The sequence below is a fragment of the Colossoma macropomum genome, unplaced genomic scaffold, assembly GCF_904425465.1.
Source record: "Colossoma macropomum unplaced genomic scaffold, Colossoma_macropomum, whole genome shotgun sequence".
Classification (NCBI taxonomy): domain Eukaryota; kingdom Metazoa; phylum Chordata; class Actinopteri; order Characiformes; family Serrasalmidae; genus Colossoma; species Colossoma macropomum.
The window spans coordinates 33,111,286-33,131,388 of record NW_023494799.1 but is presented as its reverse complement, the minus strand read 5'-3'; the positions used below and the strand labels follow the sequence as shown (position 1 = coordinate 33,131,388).

The following is a 20,103-nucleotide window of genomic DNA, read 5'->3' as shown; positions in this document are numbered from 1 at the left end:
TCATGACACTGTTTAACATAATGGAATGTGCTGTGATACTAATGTTCCTTTATTCTCAGATTCAGCACTACAACGTCATTGATGTGGTCTTTGAGCTGCTGCTTTTGGGAGTTTTTGGAGGAGTGAGGCCTCAGATCTGTCCAGTAAGAGTTTTTGTTTTGGCAGTAGGATGAATGTGTCCAGTATGGCAGGCATATTCAGTAATGGCCATAATGTTCTAGATTCGGAGGCCTCAGATCTAGAACTTTATGGTGATTTAGACTAATTGTGCTAAACACCAGCAATCCAGAACTGGAAATGAATTCCCTTGCAGTAAGAAGAATCTTTGAGTGCTGATGTAGGATCTGAATCCTGTATCTTTTGATGTTTTTCTGTCTGATGTCTTCCTTCTCCTGTTCTGCATAGTTGAGCGTTTTCTCTGCTCCAACACCTGAACAACAGCCATTCGTGAGTTTACTTGAGTGTGTTAGAGTAGGGAGAACATTATACTGTACAGGGAAGAGGGTATCTAGGACCAGAATGGAGAACTAATGACCTACAACTGCTTCCCAGTCTGTAGTTTAGAGATGCACAGTGATTGGGTAAAGGTGTTTGCAGATATTTGCTTAGAAGAACGTAAATAACATATATAAACAAACATTGGCATCAGATGTTTAGATTAGACCTAAATTTTAAACCGATGTTTGATGACATATTAACTGAGCTCTGGAACAGCAGAACATTTAGGCGGCGCTACTGCGCTAAATTATCTGTATGTTATCAATTTAAGTGCTCTTCCAGGTGGATTTAGTCCCGTTTGCCAGATTTTATAAATGTTTATCAGTATACGTATATGAAAAATATTCAATATTGTTTAGTTTAGGTTACTGTTCTCTCTGCTGTAACACAACATAGTCATCTTATTGGACTCCTTACTTACCTGATGAGTTGGTCAGGCAGGAAAAACACTAAAACATGCAGGACCAGGACTGAGAAACACTGAGCTGCACCCTCCCCTACCCTTCCTACCATTCTTTCTTTCTTCCACAATGTCTTACTTTTAATGTTAATGTATTTTGATTGAATAAATGTATGTTTATTTTACTGTAGTTTTTTTTTTGTTTTAAAGTTTCTAAACTTGTTAGTATTTAAGTGCTGCTGTAGTTTCATGTATTGTCTACGTCTTTTTTACACGGGGTAAGTCAAAGTAAGATTATTACACCATTTGCATTGTAATTTTGAGTCTTATTTATAGTTCGAGAAGTTGCGAGTATTTTAAAGATCTGTGTTTGTTTCTCTCTCTGCAGGTTCCCACTGGATGTATATAGTTTCATTGTATGGCGTTAGGTCTGCTGTAAGTATTCAAAAAGATTTATTTTTTAACCTTGACCTGACCTATAGTGTAATATTTCTGTAATATGACTTTTCTGTGTACTCTAGTACTTTCCATATTTGACAGTTTTACTATGTGATTTAAGGTTATAAGTTGTTTGGAGGTACAGATTTATTATCCTGTTGTTCTGTACAGTTGAGCTGTTAACACTTGTCTCTCTTTGTTTCTCTCTCTCTCTTGTCTTTTATATAAAGTGTCCATGAAACTACAGGTTCTTATTATGCATGTTTGGAAAGACTATGCACTGTTCAATTTTTAATGTTTTTGTCTTCATAATTGGTTTAAACCCTTATCTAGCGGGCACGCTGGATAAACATTGGTTTTAGAAAATGTGTTCACTGCAAATTGTTTATTGATTCATAACACGTTGTTTATTCTATTTTTTTTGCTGGCTGTGCTGTGAGACACAAGGTGAGCTGAATATGAATTTGTACTTTGTGAATGTAATGTTTAGCATGTCTGTAAGTTTAGTCCTTTTAAGTGGTTCTTCGTCTCTTTCTCTCTGAGTTTGCAGGGATCGCTGCTCATCATTTTAGATTCCACAAGCCTGGCTGGTCATCACACACTTTACTGAGCCTTATCCACTGATGTCTTTCTTATCTACCTGCAAACGCCACTCGGCCACCACAACACAACGTATGTCTGTTTGACGGAGCCTTTACACTGCATTACACCCTGAGACGGGCAACAGGAAACTTTGAGGGACATAATTGAGTAAGAAGGTGACACAACATGCAGTATCTCATCTCGGTTTTGCTCTCATTGACTGCATGTTCTACATGCTCTGTATGATCTCCGTAATGCTTGAGACATGATGATTTGTATTAAGTTTCTTTATTTAACCATATCTTTTTTTCTCAGTCTCAGCACACCATCATCTAACCCGCTTATTCTTCTGGGATGTGAGGGGTGCTGGAGCCTGTCCTGGCGGTGATTGGGCGGAAGGCAGGAAAGTTACAAACAAAATAATGTGAATCTTTCTATAAGACACTTTTACTACACCTGTTTTCTGCGGTTATAAGCGGCGGGGCCAAAAGGCCATTTTGTGCCAAAGGTTTTATGCAGCTGTAGTCAGAGAGCTTGTAAGGGAGTGTGACTGGAATAAGGTATAAGTTGCAGGGGTGTAACGCCATTTTGTGCAGTTATAGGCTACAGGCTGCAGGGGTTAATGATTTGAGGAATCAATAAAGTAAGGAATGATTTGAGGAATAATTAAAGTAAAGGACAGTTTGAGGAGTCAGTAAAAAATAGAGAACGATTTGAGGAGTTAGTAAACTTGGAAACAATCGAAAAAAGAAAAGTAGGGGTCAATTTGAGGAGTCAGTAAAATAAGGGACAGTTTGAGGAGTCAGTAAAGTAAGGGACAGTTTGAGGAGTCAGTAAAGTAAGGGAAAAGTAGGAGATAGTTTGAGGAACCAGTAAAATAGGAGATAGTTTAAGGAGTCAGTAAAGTAAAGGATAGTTTGAGGAGTCAGTAAAGTAAGGGAAAAGTAGGAGATAGTTTGAGGAACCAGTAAAATAGGAGATAGTTTAAGGAGTCAGTAAAGTAAAGGATAGTTTGAGGAGTCAGTAAAGGACAGTTTGAGGAGTCAGTAAAGTAAGGGACAATTTGACGAGTCAGTGAAGTAGGAGATAGTTTGAGGAATCAGTAAAGTAAGGGACAATTTGTGGAATCAGTAAAGTAGGAGATAGTTTGAGGAGTCAGTAAGGGACAGTTTGAGGAGTCAGTAAAGTAAGGGACAGTTTGAGGAGTCAGTAAAGTAAGGGACAATTTGAGGAGTCAGTAAAATAGGAGATAGTTTGAGGAATCAGTAAAGTAGGAGATAGTTTAAAGAGTCAGTAAGGGACAGTTTGAGGAGTCAGTAAAGTAAGGGACAGTTTGAGGAGTCCGTAAAGTAAGGGACAATTTGAGGAGTCAGTAAGGGACAGTTTGAGGAGTCAGTAAAGTAATTATATAGAATGTATTCTTTCAGAATATATTTTCTGACACCTGAGTGTATGTGTTTTGTATCTGTGAGGCCTGTGGTATGTTTCTGTGATGTCTTCTCTTCATGGACACCATGGAGCTTGGAGAATGATTTTTCCTTGAGAAGGTCGTTGTGACTGGAATATGGATTTGCTTATGCCAGTCTCCAGACTGTTCTACCAAACATGGTGGCTCAGCCTGTGATTTTGGAACTCCGGTGTCTCCATCATGCCTGTCCAGGGTTTCCTGCCTTCCGCCCAATGACTGTTGGGATAGGCTCCAGCTCCCCCCACGACCCAGAGGGATAAGCAGTTTCAGAAAATGTGTGTGTGTGTTTCCATCATTGTGGAGATTGTGCGGGAAGCTGCGAGGACTGGGGCCTGACTGAGAGTGACCGCCACATCATTTAAGGTGAAACAGAAAATTTGAATAAGAAGCTGTCGAGCAGGAAGTGAACTTCAGCTTTGTGGAAAGTGAACAAACAGCGTTTTAAATCACTTTTTCTTATTGTCATTGCCTTTAAAATGATTTGTAAAGTCTTAGATTTTGACACTTCACTGTAGACCTTTTAAATCTTAGTTTCTTTTTTTTTGTGGTCAGAATTTTCAGCCCCTTTTTCTCTTTCCGTTTTTGTCCGAAAGACTCTGGTGGCTAAAATTTTGGCACCTCTCCAGTTATAATATTTTCATATGGTGTTTATATGTGCAAATTATAATTAGTTGATATTCTGTTTGTCTGTAAGTCTATATTTAAGTGTAGTATTTTCTATTGCATGTATTTTTAAACTAACAATAGATTATAATGATTGTACAAAGAGAAGGGTTAAATGAAGGTGAAGCAATAAAAAAAGTAAAGTATGAAAACAATTCTTTAATTGGTCACAGTATTTGTTAATACTGATGATCCACTCAAGGCTAATCTGGATTAAGGGGAAAAAGCGCAGATATTAAAAATATTAGGCCTATTTTAAGGCTAATTTTAAGAGAACTAGATATAGAATTAAGATGGACGTCTAATATGCAAACACATATTGTTGCCTCCAACATATTTTCTTGTCTCGCTCTTTTACCCTGAATTCCTTTATGTAATGAAGCCAGCGCAGAGACCAAGACAATGTGTTTATGTAAGAGGACCTGCTTCCTACTCACTGCCCTTAACTCTGAGATCAAGCACAGCCGAATGAGAGAGAACTGGATGTGATGCTATTGTTGCTTTAACTGTTTGATCAGAGCACAGTCACTCTGATGCTTATGCTATCAATCTAAACACAGTAATCACTAATTTATTGGATTTAATTAGATGGAGGTGTGCAGAACAAACTGCTCCAGTGTCATTTTTTCAAGCCTCCATGACTGAGCTGCTTTAGCTGCTGAGAGAAATGCTTTGATGGGCTGTGTGATATGATGTTGACTCAGCGTCCTGTCACAGTCGTGAGTGTGGGACGGCATGCAGGACCTGGTCACTGAACCTCACCGCTGGGAAAGGGATAGATTCAAGCACACTGTACAGCTTTGCTGAGTTGTGATTTGAGTTGATGTCAGCTCATGCTTGTATGTTTCTTTGGAAAAGTGAAATCCCTCAGTAAAATCTACATTACCGACCCAATCATGTGTGAATGTGAGTCAGATATAGTGCTTAGGAGAACAAAACAACTCTGAAACAGGGCAGTTGCTTGTTTTAAGTGGTATAAGCAGTTGCTTAGGGCTTTCCAAGCCACCAGAGGGCTCCATAAGAATATAGAGGGGTGCGTGACGATGCAAATACCTGAATAATTCAGTGGAAAAACATAAGGAGTGTATAAGCTTCCAAACTGCATTATAAAATTAAGCAATTAACATCTTATCATGATCTGCGGCATGTATAAAAATACAGAGCAAGCCCATTTCATCTCGATTTTGGATTTGGATCTACAGGTCATGTGGGGTCAATGAACGGTTTGATTAGTATAAAATAATGTCAGTCCAAAATCTCCTATAGTTGCTTAGCTGGGCTGGGATCTGGTGACTGTGAAGGCCAGAGAACATGATTTGCAATGGTAGTGTTCTTCACCACCATCACCAAAACACCAACTGAGGGAATGCCTTTTGTAAGAATGGTGTTCATCCCTCGAGCTACAGTTTCAAAGAATTGTGCACTGAAGTAGTTCCTGCACCTTTTTGTGACCTTAAAAAGACATTTTATGTTGGTTTATCCATTAATTTGTCACCTGCCTGTATATATATATATATATATATATATAGGCTGTTGCAGGTCTGATACGATGCCCCTTTATGATCATAATTACGGCTAGCCTCTTTGGGATTTGCAGTGTTATGTTAGCACCAGCCTAGTGGTACTGTACATCCCTTTCCAAGTTCCTTCATGTTCCTGGTCATATTTAACATGATTCCTTATATCATTTAAAAGACAAGTTTCTTGTTTTTCTGTACTGTTCCATCAAACCGGCCTTTTTCTGTCTCTAAAACCTATTTTGAGTTTTAATTATGTGGCCAAACTCTGACATGAGCCCTGAAAAACATGCCTATGACACATTCTTTACTTTTTATGTTGCAGTTTTTGGGGAATCCTTTAGTACATACTTCATCTTAACCCTCCTGTTATCTTCAGATTTACTAACTTCTTTATCATTTGGGTCTATTTGACCCCTTCAATTTAAACCTCCAGAAAATGATTAGAATTAAAAGTGTTACCCATTTGTTAGATACTTTGCTTCTTTGAAAAAAAAGATACCAATTGTTTATTTTGAGACGTTAATCGTTGAATGAAGTCAAACTGACACAAAGATGATAGGAGGATTAAAGCCTAACTCCTAATATTAGTGCAGCAGCCTGGTAGCCTGTTGACTGTCTGATGGGTTGTTGTTAAAAAACATTGCATTCTTATGTAGAATAGGTTTAATATGGCTTTGAGCTTTTTACTTCACATAGACACAACAATAAGTAATTATTGTTTTATTGTTTTATCCACAGCACGGTTTTCATGTTTTTCTTGATCAAAATCAATAAAGAATTAAATATTTTTCATACTTGGAGACAAAATGCTAAGATTGAGTGTGGAGTAGAATGCCACACTGAAACATGCCTGCATTGCCTTGGATTTAAATGCTGCTAAGCCTCAGTGCTCCACTGTGATCCGTCCTGAATGTGGAAGGGGACCGCAGTGAGGGGATCGATAGAAGCGGCACTGCAGCGATGAAGGCCACAGAGCTGCTCCTGCATGTCCTCAGCAATGCCACATCGCTTACAGCAAAACTACTGAGTGTCTAATGAGCTCCACTGCAGCACTACTCAATTCAGAAACACACCTGCATGAAGACTACTGTACTATGGCTTTGCTGAGTCGTGATTTGAATTGAATCCAGATAATCATAATGCTTTTATAGTTCCTTGGAAAAAAAGGGAACACTCTCAGTAAAACCTACAAAGCTGAACCTTTCCTCTGTTTATGATCATTCTTTATGAGTCAGTGCTTCATGATCTCCACATCAGGCCAGTTTGCTATGAACTGTAAGCAATCGTTTAAGGCCTCTCAAGCCACCAGAGGGCTCCATAAGAATAGATGTATACAGACACTGACAAATTGAAGTAAAAGCCTGAATAAATGAGTGGAAAAACATGAGTGCAGATGCTTCCAGACAGGTTCACTGCATCATGCAATTATGCAATTAACATCAACAAGAGGAGATGAAAGAAGTTACTTTGAATTGAAAGTCTCTTTAGTTTCTCTTCCTACTGAAAAGTAAATACATTGACAGCTGCATTTAGATTTCTTGGGAACAAGTTTAATAAATATGTTTGAGAATTCTGGTTGAAATTGTGTGCAAAAAACATGTTTTAATCATGTGAAATTCATGTGACTTTCCTTTAAGAGTTGTCGTACTAATTCGACTTTTGTTCTTGGTACGTTTTAATGTAATCCTTAACTGTTTTTCCATGATGTCTCATTAGTCCAGTTTTTATATTTGTTTTTGACTTGTTTTTCATTTTTGCCCCACCTTTATTTGTTGATGACTGGTTGATGGATTTGTCCGCATTTAGCGCGTCTCCCTGTCCTATGACCCCTGCCTCTTGAAATTCGTCCAGTGACCCTACTAATCAGTTTAGCTGATTTTTTAAAATAACAAACATATGCAATTTTTGTTAATTAGTTCATTAGGCAGATTAAGGATTCATTGACAATTCAATGATGGATAATATTACTAATTTGGCCAATGTGGCACAAAAAATCTGCGACTGAATGGAGAGCTGTTTTGGAGACAAAAAAGCTGGCTGTTTAAAAAAGCCGGAATGCCCATCACTAGTGCCTCACACCCGTGTTACCCTTGTGGTCACTCGCAGCAGAAAGGAAGAAGAGGGCAGTGAAGACGCAGATTATTCGAACAGAATGCACTCGTCCTCAGCTAGGTTAGCCTGCTGAATATTGTAATGCAAAACATTTTTGAGATGTTTCAACATAACATAGCCTATATATTTTGTGAATAACTGCTTTACCTGGCTATAAGCTTTGGTTTAGAACTGGGATTTATTGTTTTATTGCTACTATAGCTTGTGTAGCCTTTAGCCTGCTAACTAGTAAGCTAGCAGAGTGATGTAGTTGAGTTGTTTCAGCAATCAAGTTTAATAGATGGAGTACTTTGTAACCAAATGTTTGTATCCCACCAAATCGAGCAGTTTTGAAAAAGCTTTTTAAAGTAGCTCATTTCCAGAGTTGTAAGTAACGAATTACATTTACTCTCGTTACTGTAATTGAGTACAGTTTTCCCTGTAACGGTACTTTTTGGAGTAGAATTAAATCATATTACTTTTACTTGAGTTCATTTTTAATGAAATACTTTTACTTTGCTACTTAAATTTTCATAACGTTACAGAGTAAAAATAAACGATGAGCGCATCAGCTTAGAAACCAATACGAACAAAGTGGTTAAATTTAAAAGACTCACCAATCAAAAAACAGCAGCTCCGGCAGGAAAAACACTACAGAGATGACCGGTTTAGTGGAGATAGTGAAGCTAGCTGATCCGAGCTAAACAGGTACCGTGTTTACAGGTTTCTTCTTTCTTTAATAATGTTTCTGTTTATTACACTGGAAATCTGCTGCGTATATTTTATTACAGTGTCTGTCAGTTGCTTTAGTTAACAGGTGTCGCCCACAGGCTACAGTTTACCCCTTTATACAGCCTAGTTTAGCTGCTGTTTTGGAGATAAACGGTCGTGAACGGCTGAGATAGAAATGTAGTCTAATACAGGATCTTCGTCCACTCTGCACAGTGATCGTGTCGCGCTGTCGTTGACTGGCCTGATCTGACCCCCCCCCCTCTCTCTTTCTGCCTTGGTGCTCATCTTTAACTGTGAGAGGCTGTGTAGCTGTTTAACTGTCTAATGCAGTAATAATGTCTGATTCTGTATGAAGTGATCAGCATGATTACTGAAGTGTATTACAGTAAAAATCAAAGCTGGGTAAGTTGCTGATGTTGCTCCTGATTTTAATGGTGTAAATGTTCTGAACAGATATCAGTGAAAATATACAGTTTGAAGGCTGTGAATGTGTTTACTGTCTGTGGTTCACACCTGTTAACGTCCTGTTAACGTAAAGCTAGAGTCCAGGGAGCTGATGGGCAGCAGGACTCTCACTAAAATTACATTATTAATTAAGCAATCTACTCATAATTTTGACTCAGGTTTTCTCTTAAATGAACTTAATTAAACAGTAACAGCCTCTGCACAGTCTTTCAGGGGTTCAGATAAACTAGGACGTCTTATATAATCATCTAACCATGAAATGCATGCAGTTTACTGTAAACCTTCCTTACACAGTTCACAGAAAGATGTGTAGATGTGCTCTAGCAGAGCGAACTGTGACCAGTCTCAGCTCTCAGAACTTTTTTCTGTGCAGATTATTTCCAGTGATGTAGCCGAGTCAGTTCAGAAATATGTTCAGGCTGTGACAGCGGAAATACGAAAAAGTAACTAAGTAACTCGGTACTTAAGTAGTTTTTCAGCGAACTACATATTTACTCTTACTTGAATAATTTTATTTACTAATACTTTTACTTGTACTGGAGTAACTTATCACTACAGTAACAGTACTTGTACTTGAGTAGGGATTTTCAGTACTCTTTACACCCCTGCTCATTGCTATGGCTTATAAACAGCTTTTTACACCATTATTTTCGAGTTTGAAAAGGGAAATGCGTCAGGGTGTTTTGCCACACTCAACCATGTGACCCTTCACCCCTTCGAGGGCTCATCTTACACATTTGATTTAAGCTAATAAAGTGATGGAATTGCCGTGAAGATAGTGTCGCGGATCCCCCGAGGGAAAATGGCGAGGTCAGGTGCGCTACACTAGTAACTTAGGTGTGAAATCAAATTTAATGACACCTTTCCTGTCTGCCAGTGTGAATGAGCACCTTCCTTTGCCTGAAGGCACACGGATGAGCGAAGTGTTCCATCCAAGGTTCTTCTGGCAAGATCTGTTTTACCCTCACCATGCAGCAGCTCACAGAACCAATATTCCGCTCAGTATGAATTTCCTTTAGAATCCCATACACTGTGAAGCAACAGTTGAGGCTACATTCTCAAGTCGGAGAGCCGGCATCAAAGTCCAACCTCTTTGGCCTGAGGACACCATTGTTTTTTTGGAGTGCAAATAAAAAAAATACTCTCGGCACTTTATTCAGTGTAGGTAATGTGTCAGGGGACAGGCGAGAGCCAGAAGGTAGAGGAGAAAAAAAAAAGGATGGAGAGGGAGAGATAGAGAGAAAGTGATTGATCTTTTCCACTCCAGCTACTTAAGTCAGCCTCCTGCCTCTCTGAGCTAGCTGTGAAATCCTGAGGGGCCAAATCAGCTCTGACAAAACTAGGCCAGGCCGTTCCAACATGCAGACAGGCGCGGAGCCAGCAACAGGGGCGACACACGCCAAAATCCATCTACCCCCTAAGCCACTGACGAGGAGGTCCACTGGAATTTAAAGCATGTAAGGGCCATCTACTACCATGTGTCGCACACAGCCCACTGAAATGGTCCGACCTTAGCCGACATTGCGTGAAAACCAGGTCACGTTTTGAAGCCTCTCTGGAGGAGCGCTGACATATTGCTTTGCCATGGGGACGACTCTCCAACAGTAAACAATGTCAGACGTGCTGCTCCCAAGTAAACCAACCTGTTACACATATGGCTGCTGTTTATAGGCGGGGAGAAAAAAGTGAGACTCCATCTATAGCTGACAGGAAACTCCCAGGAAAGAGAAGGAAATTAACTGGCAGCCAAAAACTTAATTAGTCTAGTCTCAGCTGTGAGTGCAGTGTGAAAGGTGAACCAGCATTAACAGTAACGGACATGCTAGTATATATATCCACTCCCCGTCATCCAAATCTAATGTGACAGATGAAGGCTGCTGATAAGGAAAGGCCAGAGGGAGCGGGGGAACAGTAAGGGAGGAAAGAAGGGGATGGAAGAGAAAGTAGAGGATAGAGGGAAGAGTGAAATAGTGATAGAGTGACAGAGTAGTATGAGAATAAAGGAGAGACCGATATTAGGGATGTAAAAATGCATTCATTGTGATGTGTGAATCTGGTTATTTTAATCGGACTCTTGAGCAGTGAAACAGGTAACAAGGTCAGAAACTAATTCACTGTCACTCTGCCTGGAAGCACTGTTCTGGTGCACTCCGAGACTCAAATACAGAGTGAACGGCTTGCTTAATGCTTGGACCCCAATGATTGCCGCTAGCAATGTAGACTCTCAGCTCTCATCTTCCACATGTTCTACTTTTTATCAGTTTCAGACAGAAACTAAATAAAAGCTGTCTTGGTTGCTAAGCCTGTTAAAAAGTAAATTCTATATTTACAGTATATTACTATATTAAATACAGTATATTACTATATTAAATGCAGTATATTACTATATTAAATACTAGGCTGTCTGTGGGGCTGTGAACTGCTGCTATGCTGTGTTTGGTGGAGGGGCTGAATTCTCTGTTTGAAAACTAACCCCCCCATTCCAAAAATCAAAAACTCTTCAAATCAACACATAAAAGCAACGTCATCTGCAAATTTTCACAGCAATCAGACCAGGGGCCTTGGTAGTCCTCCGACCACTCAAAAACTAGGGACAGTCTATTGCAGATGCAAAAATTAGAATAGTCCTTATAAGTAATGACTGTATTCAAAATAAAGGTCCTCTAACGCCTAAAATGTGCAGAAATCTAACTACAGGAAACAGTAGACTATTGCACATTATTTGAGAATTTTTCATTTTAGTTCCCTTAAATTGTTTTCCAGCAATGTTCAAAGCACACATACAAATCATCACTACATCAGCAGTTTTAAGAAGAACCCATATCCATTTTTCTTAAATAATGTTTTTCCTTGAGGTCCACTTACAAGATTTTTGTGTTTTTATGTATCAAAAACAGGTAAAATTCATTTCTACATTTTTCAACCATTCTTTATCCGTTAGAATTAAATGGGCTGTTTTACTTACTCTGCCTCTATGACTGACATATGTAAATGAGCTCTGTTCTGACTGGCTGCTCTTTACTGTGCCTTTCGAAAAGCACTTAGAGGTGAAACATTGCATAGAAATTCAGTGTAAATAGGCACGGCTATGTTGCTGTAGCATGAATAGGTGCCATTTATGTAAATGAGATCTCACTGCATCACAGAAACAATAAATTCAAAATAGGCCATTGTTGCAGCACAGTTACTATATATGGACTGTATGGACTGTGTAATAAGCGGCATGTTATAAAACTTTACCAGTACTTACGTATTACTTCAAACTGCTTTATTTTTTAAAAGCGAGGGAAATTCAGTTTATCATCATATGGGCCCTTTAAACCAGCCCTGAACTCATGATCTATAGGAGCGAAAACAGGACCAATACAGTCACCACAACAGCACTAGCAGTTCAAGCTCTTCTCCAGAGCTACACGGTTAATGGTGAGGTTATGTGAGGGCCCGTATGAACGAGCATGTTCCTTTGACTAGAGGCACGAAGATGAGCGAGGTGTTACATGCTAGGCTCTGTTGGCAGGTTCTGGTTTACCATGCAGCAGCTTAAGGAACCCATGTTCAATATTCCTGAAGACTGTTTTTATACAATAAAAGCAACATTTTTCATCATGAGTGATTTTTTAATCCTTGTTTGTATAAATTACACACCTACATTATTTTAGTAAGGTCCCACAAAGGGTGGTGAAAACTGTCCAGTCCATCACTGCAGCTTTTTACAATAAAAGAGGTCTGAGGAAAGTCTACAGTATCACCTCAGACCCCACACACACCAGCCACGTCCTGTTCCACCCGCTGCCATCTGGGATGAGATGGAAGAGATGCCAGAACGTTCGAGCCAGAACCACCAGGCTCAAGAACAGGTTCTACTCTCAAGCTGTCAAACTGGTCACACCCACACCGCCCACCAGGACACTATGTATCAACAATGTCGGGACAAAACCTTGTTAACTTTACAGGAGATGGAAAAATCTTAATTGTGAATTGAAGTTAATAGAACCAGAATTATTTTCTAGGTAATTCTGGACAATTTCTACTGGTCCGGTCATCAGAAAATTTTAATACAATGTCAAGGACAGCTGATATTTTTAGACTGTCAAAAAATGAAAAACAAAACAAAAATTGAGATACAGGGTTTTATCCTGACAGCAACATACATTTTAATCTACTTCCAAACTCTTTCCATGTAACTGCTGCCCAGCTTCCTATATAATTGGAATGAACACATTCATAACATTGTTTACTAAACACTGAGGTATAATTTACACACTGGACCTCTGAGAACGCTGCACATATGTTGTACTTTCTGTATATCCACCAGCACTCATCCACGTCTTTAGTTTATTCTGTATTTATTGTTGTTTTGTGTACTTACTGTATTCACTGTTTATTATCCCACTAGTACCTGTGCACTCTTTGTCCACTGCCCAGTGTATTGTGCACACATTGTGTCTACTGTTCTTGTCTTAATGTCTATGCACTAGAGAAGTAACCTGGAGGTGCTTTGTTATACTGTAACCCAGAATATGTAAAATGATAATAAAGATGAATTTAATTATTTGAATCACCTTCCTGGTGGCTGTAATACAGCACCATTTTGAAGCACACAACCAACTCATAGTAGGTGCTGCCCAGGCTAAAGTACAGCCCCCACACGGTGGGGTTAGTTTAACACAGCAAACAATGAGAGACGTCCACATACACACACATTAATTAATTAGAAACAGTCCATTTCTTGGACTTTCATATGTACAAATTCATCAAAAACATGCTACGGATAAAATGTAAATAATATGCATTTGAATTTTGTTGTGTGGACCTTAAATATTTTCACTCATTCTGATTCTGGACAAATAGTTCTTTAACAGCAGGTGCTGCAAACAAGTTTACATTAGCAGCAGAGATTTGTAGGTTGACTACATAAAAATGATAATTTTTTTAAAAGTACTTTTTAAAATAAGCAAAAATCAAACCTATTTTCGATGCTGTGAATGTATGTGCTGTCTTCACTGTTCAGAAAACAACAAAACCAAGGCACTTTATCCTGTTATAACAAACAAGCTGGGATCTTGTAATCTTGTTTTTATTGTCGAATAAACTAAACTAAATGGAAGCTATTAATATGTGTGATTTTGGGTTAAAATGAAATTCTCTGGCAAAATTAACTACATAAAATCAATATGATGCACCAAACTGTTTCCTAACAGTTCAGAATCCGTAACAAATTGAATCGAGCTCAGAGATTCAGCCCCCCAATGGACAGTGAAAGAAGAGAGAGGGTGAGTCAGAGTGGAGGAAATGAGGATGATAAGTGAAGGCAGCTCCCCGCCTCTGGGCCTTGCTGAAGCAGATGGACCTGCAGAGAGCTTCAATTCCCGCACTGACCGCTGAGATCGCTCCAGACCATGTTGTCTTCAGCAGACACTTAACTCCGGGCCAAGGACTCTCTCATGTCATCCACACTGCTGTCACATTCCTGTAAAGCATGCTGTCAAACGTTTGACATGAGGATAGTGTGTAAATAACTCATAGATGTATCCATAATCCCAGTGCAGAGACGGGATGACAGTTACTCCTGAGAGACGTTGTAGTCTTTAAACACAACATACAACATTTATATTCGTATTATAAGTCACAACTAAGGTAAAGTGCTGGGTTTACTATTTAATGTAGAGACTGTTTAAGCTGCACTATGTAAGACATTTTTTTTAATTGAAAGAACTAGCTGAGCCAGAAGAATAAAAAGAGGCTAAAATGTGGTGTGTATGCGCTGCTGTAAGTCACCCTGCAAAACCTGAAATAATAATTTATTACTAAGTTTATATTTATTAGAAATTGAATAGTTTCAGAGGTGTTGGGTCAGATTTCACAGGTGTTTCTTGGATCATGGCGTTTGCCTTTACGTATTAACGTCACATGCAAAAGAAGAAAAAAGGTCCGGCTTGATGTTTAGGTCTCAAATGGAAAATCAATATTATACTGTATTATACTTTATACATTGGTACAATATGATGACAACAGTAGTTAATTTACTTACATCCTCGGAAGACACGTCCTTCACCAAGTTTTACTGAGTTCTCTTTGAAAACTCTTTCAATGCGCTCACAACCATTAGATTCATTCACTCAGGGAAGTGGTCCAAATCACAACCCATGTTACACATTCTTTTGCACGTTGTGTGCAATTACACATTTCCACCAGAGAGGTCTCCAAATCCCCAAAATCTTACACAGTGCATGTTCAACATTTCTTTAACACATTGTTGTAACAAAACTTTCCATCTCTGAGGAAAAATGTTATATATACGCTCATGTGATAAGTAATCGTGGACCATTTAGATGGATCCATCCGTCATAAAATGTTCACGTGACCCTTCAGCTGACATTTTCAAACAGAGTAAAGAAAACAAAACCCAAAAAGTTACAGTGTTGATATGACAGCGACAAAATGTTGAACCTATCATTTTAAAGAGTAATAAATGGCAGACATGTCAACTGGCAAATGTTTTAATGGCTGGACATGCTCACAGTGAACTGCAGATGTGGTGAAGTGCCAATTACACACATGGACAAGTAAACTGAGAATACCGTACACATGACTTATGGATCTGCAAGGCTCCTCCCACAGCTGTTATCCCACTGTGCTCCACAGTTAGACTACGTGTAGTACGGAGTTCACACTTCAAGAACTTTCTTGCCTGTTTTAATTTTTTTAGTTTAGCCGTTCCCAATTCCTTTCTGCACCCATTCAAAAAGGCAAAGGCTACACAATAGATTACTTGTTCAACATTATTGCAATAATGGTCTGCACAATGCAAATAAGCATCTCTAAACATCACAATGGTCGTAACTCATCAACTGTTCTTAAGAAGAAATTTCTTCATGAAAACTAAGTGGGTTTGAGGAAGAACGGCTGGTGAACGAGGCACAATGATTTTTACTGTCGTATGCCATGAGCATTTTGACCAATCACAGTTTAAGATGAGTGTTTCTGTGAGTGTTTTGATGATTCGAGGTATTTAACAAGAGTACATTATTTTGGTCAAAACAATGCTCTCTAGTCTTTTTAGCCATGTCACATTATCAATTTGAGGAGTTTTTAATATATTGGAAAGTGAATTGCAATCACGATAGGCCTCTGAAGTAATTGGTGTCATGCCCTATTAGAAACTCTGGGTCTAAACTGGTTCTCTCTATGATAAAACTTAATGGCATTTTCAAAATCACTACTATTGCACCCTGAGGTAAACAAAAATATTCCAGCGACATTTTTTCTTCAAATGTCGCAGGATCCTCTGAATTATGAGGTTGTTAAGGAGCTAAATTCTGAATATTGGTACATACACAGCTGTACACTGAATTGACATCATATGCAGACCCAATTCCCAAAACACTGAGACAGTGCTATGCTAATAAAACCAAAGGAGCAATTAGAAAACTGTACTTTTTCATTCAAATACAGGTCAAAGTAGATTAAGAAATCACTGCTTTCTAATATTATTTGCATTTAACCTACTGTCCCAACCTTTTTGGAATTAGGTTTTAATAGCAGACTTAATTTCAGTGTGGGACTGTCAGGATGCTTGTAATTTGTGTAGCATTATTTGTATTTTTACTGCTAAAATTACCTCATAACTCTGAAGATCCAGTAACAGTCAGGGGGTAAATGTGCACAATACAAAATGTATTATTCATTTTTCTCATACAGAAAATCTGCTTAGACCTGGAGTTCCTCACATGGGCAAGACGCAGACCACAGAATGCTGCATGACTTCAACAATATGATACTAGCATTTTGTCCTTGTTGTGCAGCGCTACTACGTGGCCTGCCACCCATCAAACAAACCGAGTAGATGTGTAAACATTCCAATTACTGGCACAGGCAATTTCAGATACCTTTATAAGTCATCTTGTCTGGCTATGGAGCAACAGTGTCATGTACAGCTAACACCTCATCCCCACTATTGATAATCATTAATAAAAGCACTAGGGGCCAACCCTAATGAAGCCTTTAGCACATGATCTTGACTGGTGCTTTCGGTAAAACTAGTAGCTGGTCACCAAGAATAGTTTAACCACACATAGAGCATGTTACTGTGTTTGCACTGGCTATACACGGCTTATCAAATCAGGCCCCTTGTGCCCCAGCAATTCTCATAATGACCTCATGACTCACTCGTTATCTATACACATAAATATCACAGAAGAATCTAAATTACAGTCTATTAACAGGTTGCTCGTTTCCCAGGCACCTCTATCTTCTTCTCTAGGTCTACGCATACTCATTACACCACATCGGTTAGATTCATTGAGTGGTTCATCCAGCTAATTATCAGGTCAGTAACATTAGAATAACAATAAATCATACGGTGTTGTATTATTGGGCTTTGTACATTCTGTAGAGTACAGAAAACAAAACATTAAAAAAAAGGATTTGGCTAAACACCAAAAACAAACAAAAAACACATCCCTGTTCATTTCATCTCGCTGCGGTTGCCATGGGAAACATAGCTTCAGTGCCAGTGGCCAATTAGGATTGGCTGGGATGACATCATCATGTCTCATTTATCATGAAGTCAGTCGGTTTCTGGTTACACCAGAGTCTGAGACAGCTGTCGAAAAGGATGACGGAAAGTGTGTAAGAGTCAGAAAAAAGAAGAAAATGGTTCTTGAGTGTTTTGCGCTTGGAGTCCTCACACTAAGGGCCATGACAGTGTGCATCATCCCCCGTTCCCTTCCGCTCGCCTCACGTTCCTTAGCCCTTCCTTCTTCTATCATCCCATGTAAACAGCGCAGTGGTCTGGAGTGGGTGTCCCCCTGCTCCATCTCAGAGGTGGGAGGAGGTGGAGAAGCACAGCTTCAGGGTGTAGGGGTTGGAGCCATCTGTGGAGAAACACCCAGTTAAACTCTCATTGCAGTGGAGATGTTTCATGAGGGGATGACACACTATTTTCTAGGTGGACATGTTTACTCAGACAGAACACTTCTGTCTGTCTGTCTGTCTGTGTGTCTATCTCAGGTTTGGCAATATAAATATAATTTCATGAAAATCTATAATGAAAATCTATAAACCAAGTAAAATTATTCAACCCTCAAAGTCAGTATTTTGTGGTGCATCCTTTACACTTCATAACTTCCAATAAATGCTTCCTAATGTGCAAAAGCTTCCAGCTCATTAATGTTCCTTGGTTTTTGTGCCACCACAGCTTTCTCCAAATCCCACCAAAGATTTTCAATGGGATTTAAATCCAGGGACTGAAATGGCCACTCAAGGACATTCCAGGACTGATCTCTGAACGAAGTTTTGGTTGACTTGGATGTATGTTTGGGATCATTGTTTGGCTGGAAAGTCCAAAGACCACCAAGCTTCAATTTACACTGAAGACACCACGTTCTTCTCCAAAATGGCCTGGTATTTCAAAGAATCCATGATGCCAGTCAAACGGTCAAGATTGCTTTCCTTTTTATATACCAGACATGCTGCTGATCTATGGGTCCATACAATTCCAAATGAATTTCATCAGTCCATAAAACTGTCTCCCATAACTCCACAGGCCTGTCCAAATTCCTTACTTGCATATTCAGGTTGACTCTTATGTACTTTTTGGTCAAGAGTGTTGTGCAGCAATGTGTCCAGGTAACCTATCATGTTCACAGATTTTGTTCCTGTCTTTATTAGGTCATACTGCAAGACTTTGGCAGTGATGCAAGGGTTATTCTCAGCCGTTCTGTTTATACGTCTGTTTCCTCTTGGTGAAATTTTGCTTTCTTCCACGTTCAGATAGGTTTGCTGCTCTACCATGAGTTGCAAACTTACATATCTTCAACTGTGTCTTTCTGAACTTCAATTGTCTGGGCCATCTTCTTGTAGCCACTGCCTTTTTGGTGCAATTAAATCATGTTTCTTTTTTCTTAGCATTTGTGAGAGCTCCTTTTTCTTTGCTATGTTTGCTGCTGAGCTTGAACACATGCATGGGAGGGTTTATATATGTATCAAATCTGAAGCAAATTAATTGTCATTATAGAGTTCCCAAAGGCTTAAGTGTGTTGTAACACAATTTTGTAAATCCCTACTGTGTCAGTGAGGGTTGAATAATTTTGAGTGCAACTGTATATTGTTGATTGAAAATAAGCCCACATCCTCTACAGGAAACACATTATACGGCACAATTACTGTTTATTTACTGAATAAAAAAAAAAACTAATAACTAAACTAAAAAACTAATAAAATGTGGTCTGTGCAAAAAGCATGGAACATTTTTACTTTTTACCCCTGTATCACTCAGCAAAATGATTAGAAATTGTCCATAAAAACTGCAGAAAATGCCATATTTCTGTGTGTTTTCTACTAGAAAATTATTCTAATTTTGTTCTTCAATAGTCAAGACCTCCACAGGACCACCAAGTATTATCAGGGGGGTTTATCATTCTCAGCACTGAGAATCACTACTTGAAACAACACAGAGGCCTACAAATCTAAACAAAACAATAGATACTTGAGGCTATCCACTATTTTGTCAAAAGCTATTCTGTCAAAGCTATTTGGACTTGAAGACCTCATTTCACACAAAGATAAAAAAAATGTCTATAACTAATGTTCAAGGAAAATGCCAGTGTAGTATCTTTAATTGCAGCATGGGATACTGGTGATGTTCATATTTAATTAGCATTTTTCCTTTAAATTTTACCACCTTCTTGTGTTTTTGAATGGTTGCTTAATACTGTGATGCCATCAACCCTTGATATTTTTGATTAGGTAATCATATTGTGAAAATACCAAAACGTAACACCCAAACTACTGGGCTGAGAACAGTTCAACAACCAGCCAACAGCATGCTGTAGCCAGAAACTGACCACTGATGGTGGAGCAGAGGATGACCAACACAAACTGTGCAGCAACATATAAGCTATCATCTTTGACTTTACATCTACATCGTGGACCAACAAGCTAAGTGTGTCTAATAGTGTGTACAGTGAGTGTAGACACAAGATAAGTACACCTAACAGCCTATGTGGTCAGTAAGTGTAATATAATTTTACTTGTTGTAGTGTCTTGGCTAGGTAAGAAGCAGATGCAATGCTTTAGGCAATACAAATGAACAGATTTTAAAATGGTCATACAATGAAGGAGCTGATTTTGGTTTCATAGCTGTTGTGCTAAGTCTCTTTTTTGATCTAGAATATGCTAGGAGTTGGGTTGAAAGCACTAAAATAAAAAAGAGACACACCATAGCGGAGCATCTCTTTCTTGGA

General features: G+C 38.9%; 1 protein-coding gene across 1 annotated transcript in view; it reads right to left on the bottom strand.

Annotated features, from left to right (window-relative positions):
- Positions 1–15,341: 15,341 nt before the first annotated feature.
- LOC118818836 (heterogeneous nuclear ribonucleoprotein L-like) overlaps positions 15,342–20,103 on the bottom strand; it is an 83,983-nt gene continuing 79,221 nt past the window's right edge. The window contains exon 13 of the mRNA XM_036586334.1: positions 15,342–17,733. Within this exon, the coding sequence (XP_036442227.1) occupies positions 17,678–17,733 (56 nt within the window). The 3' untranslated portion in view covers positions 15,342–17,677. The remainder of the gene's footprint in view (positions 17,734–20,103) is intronic.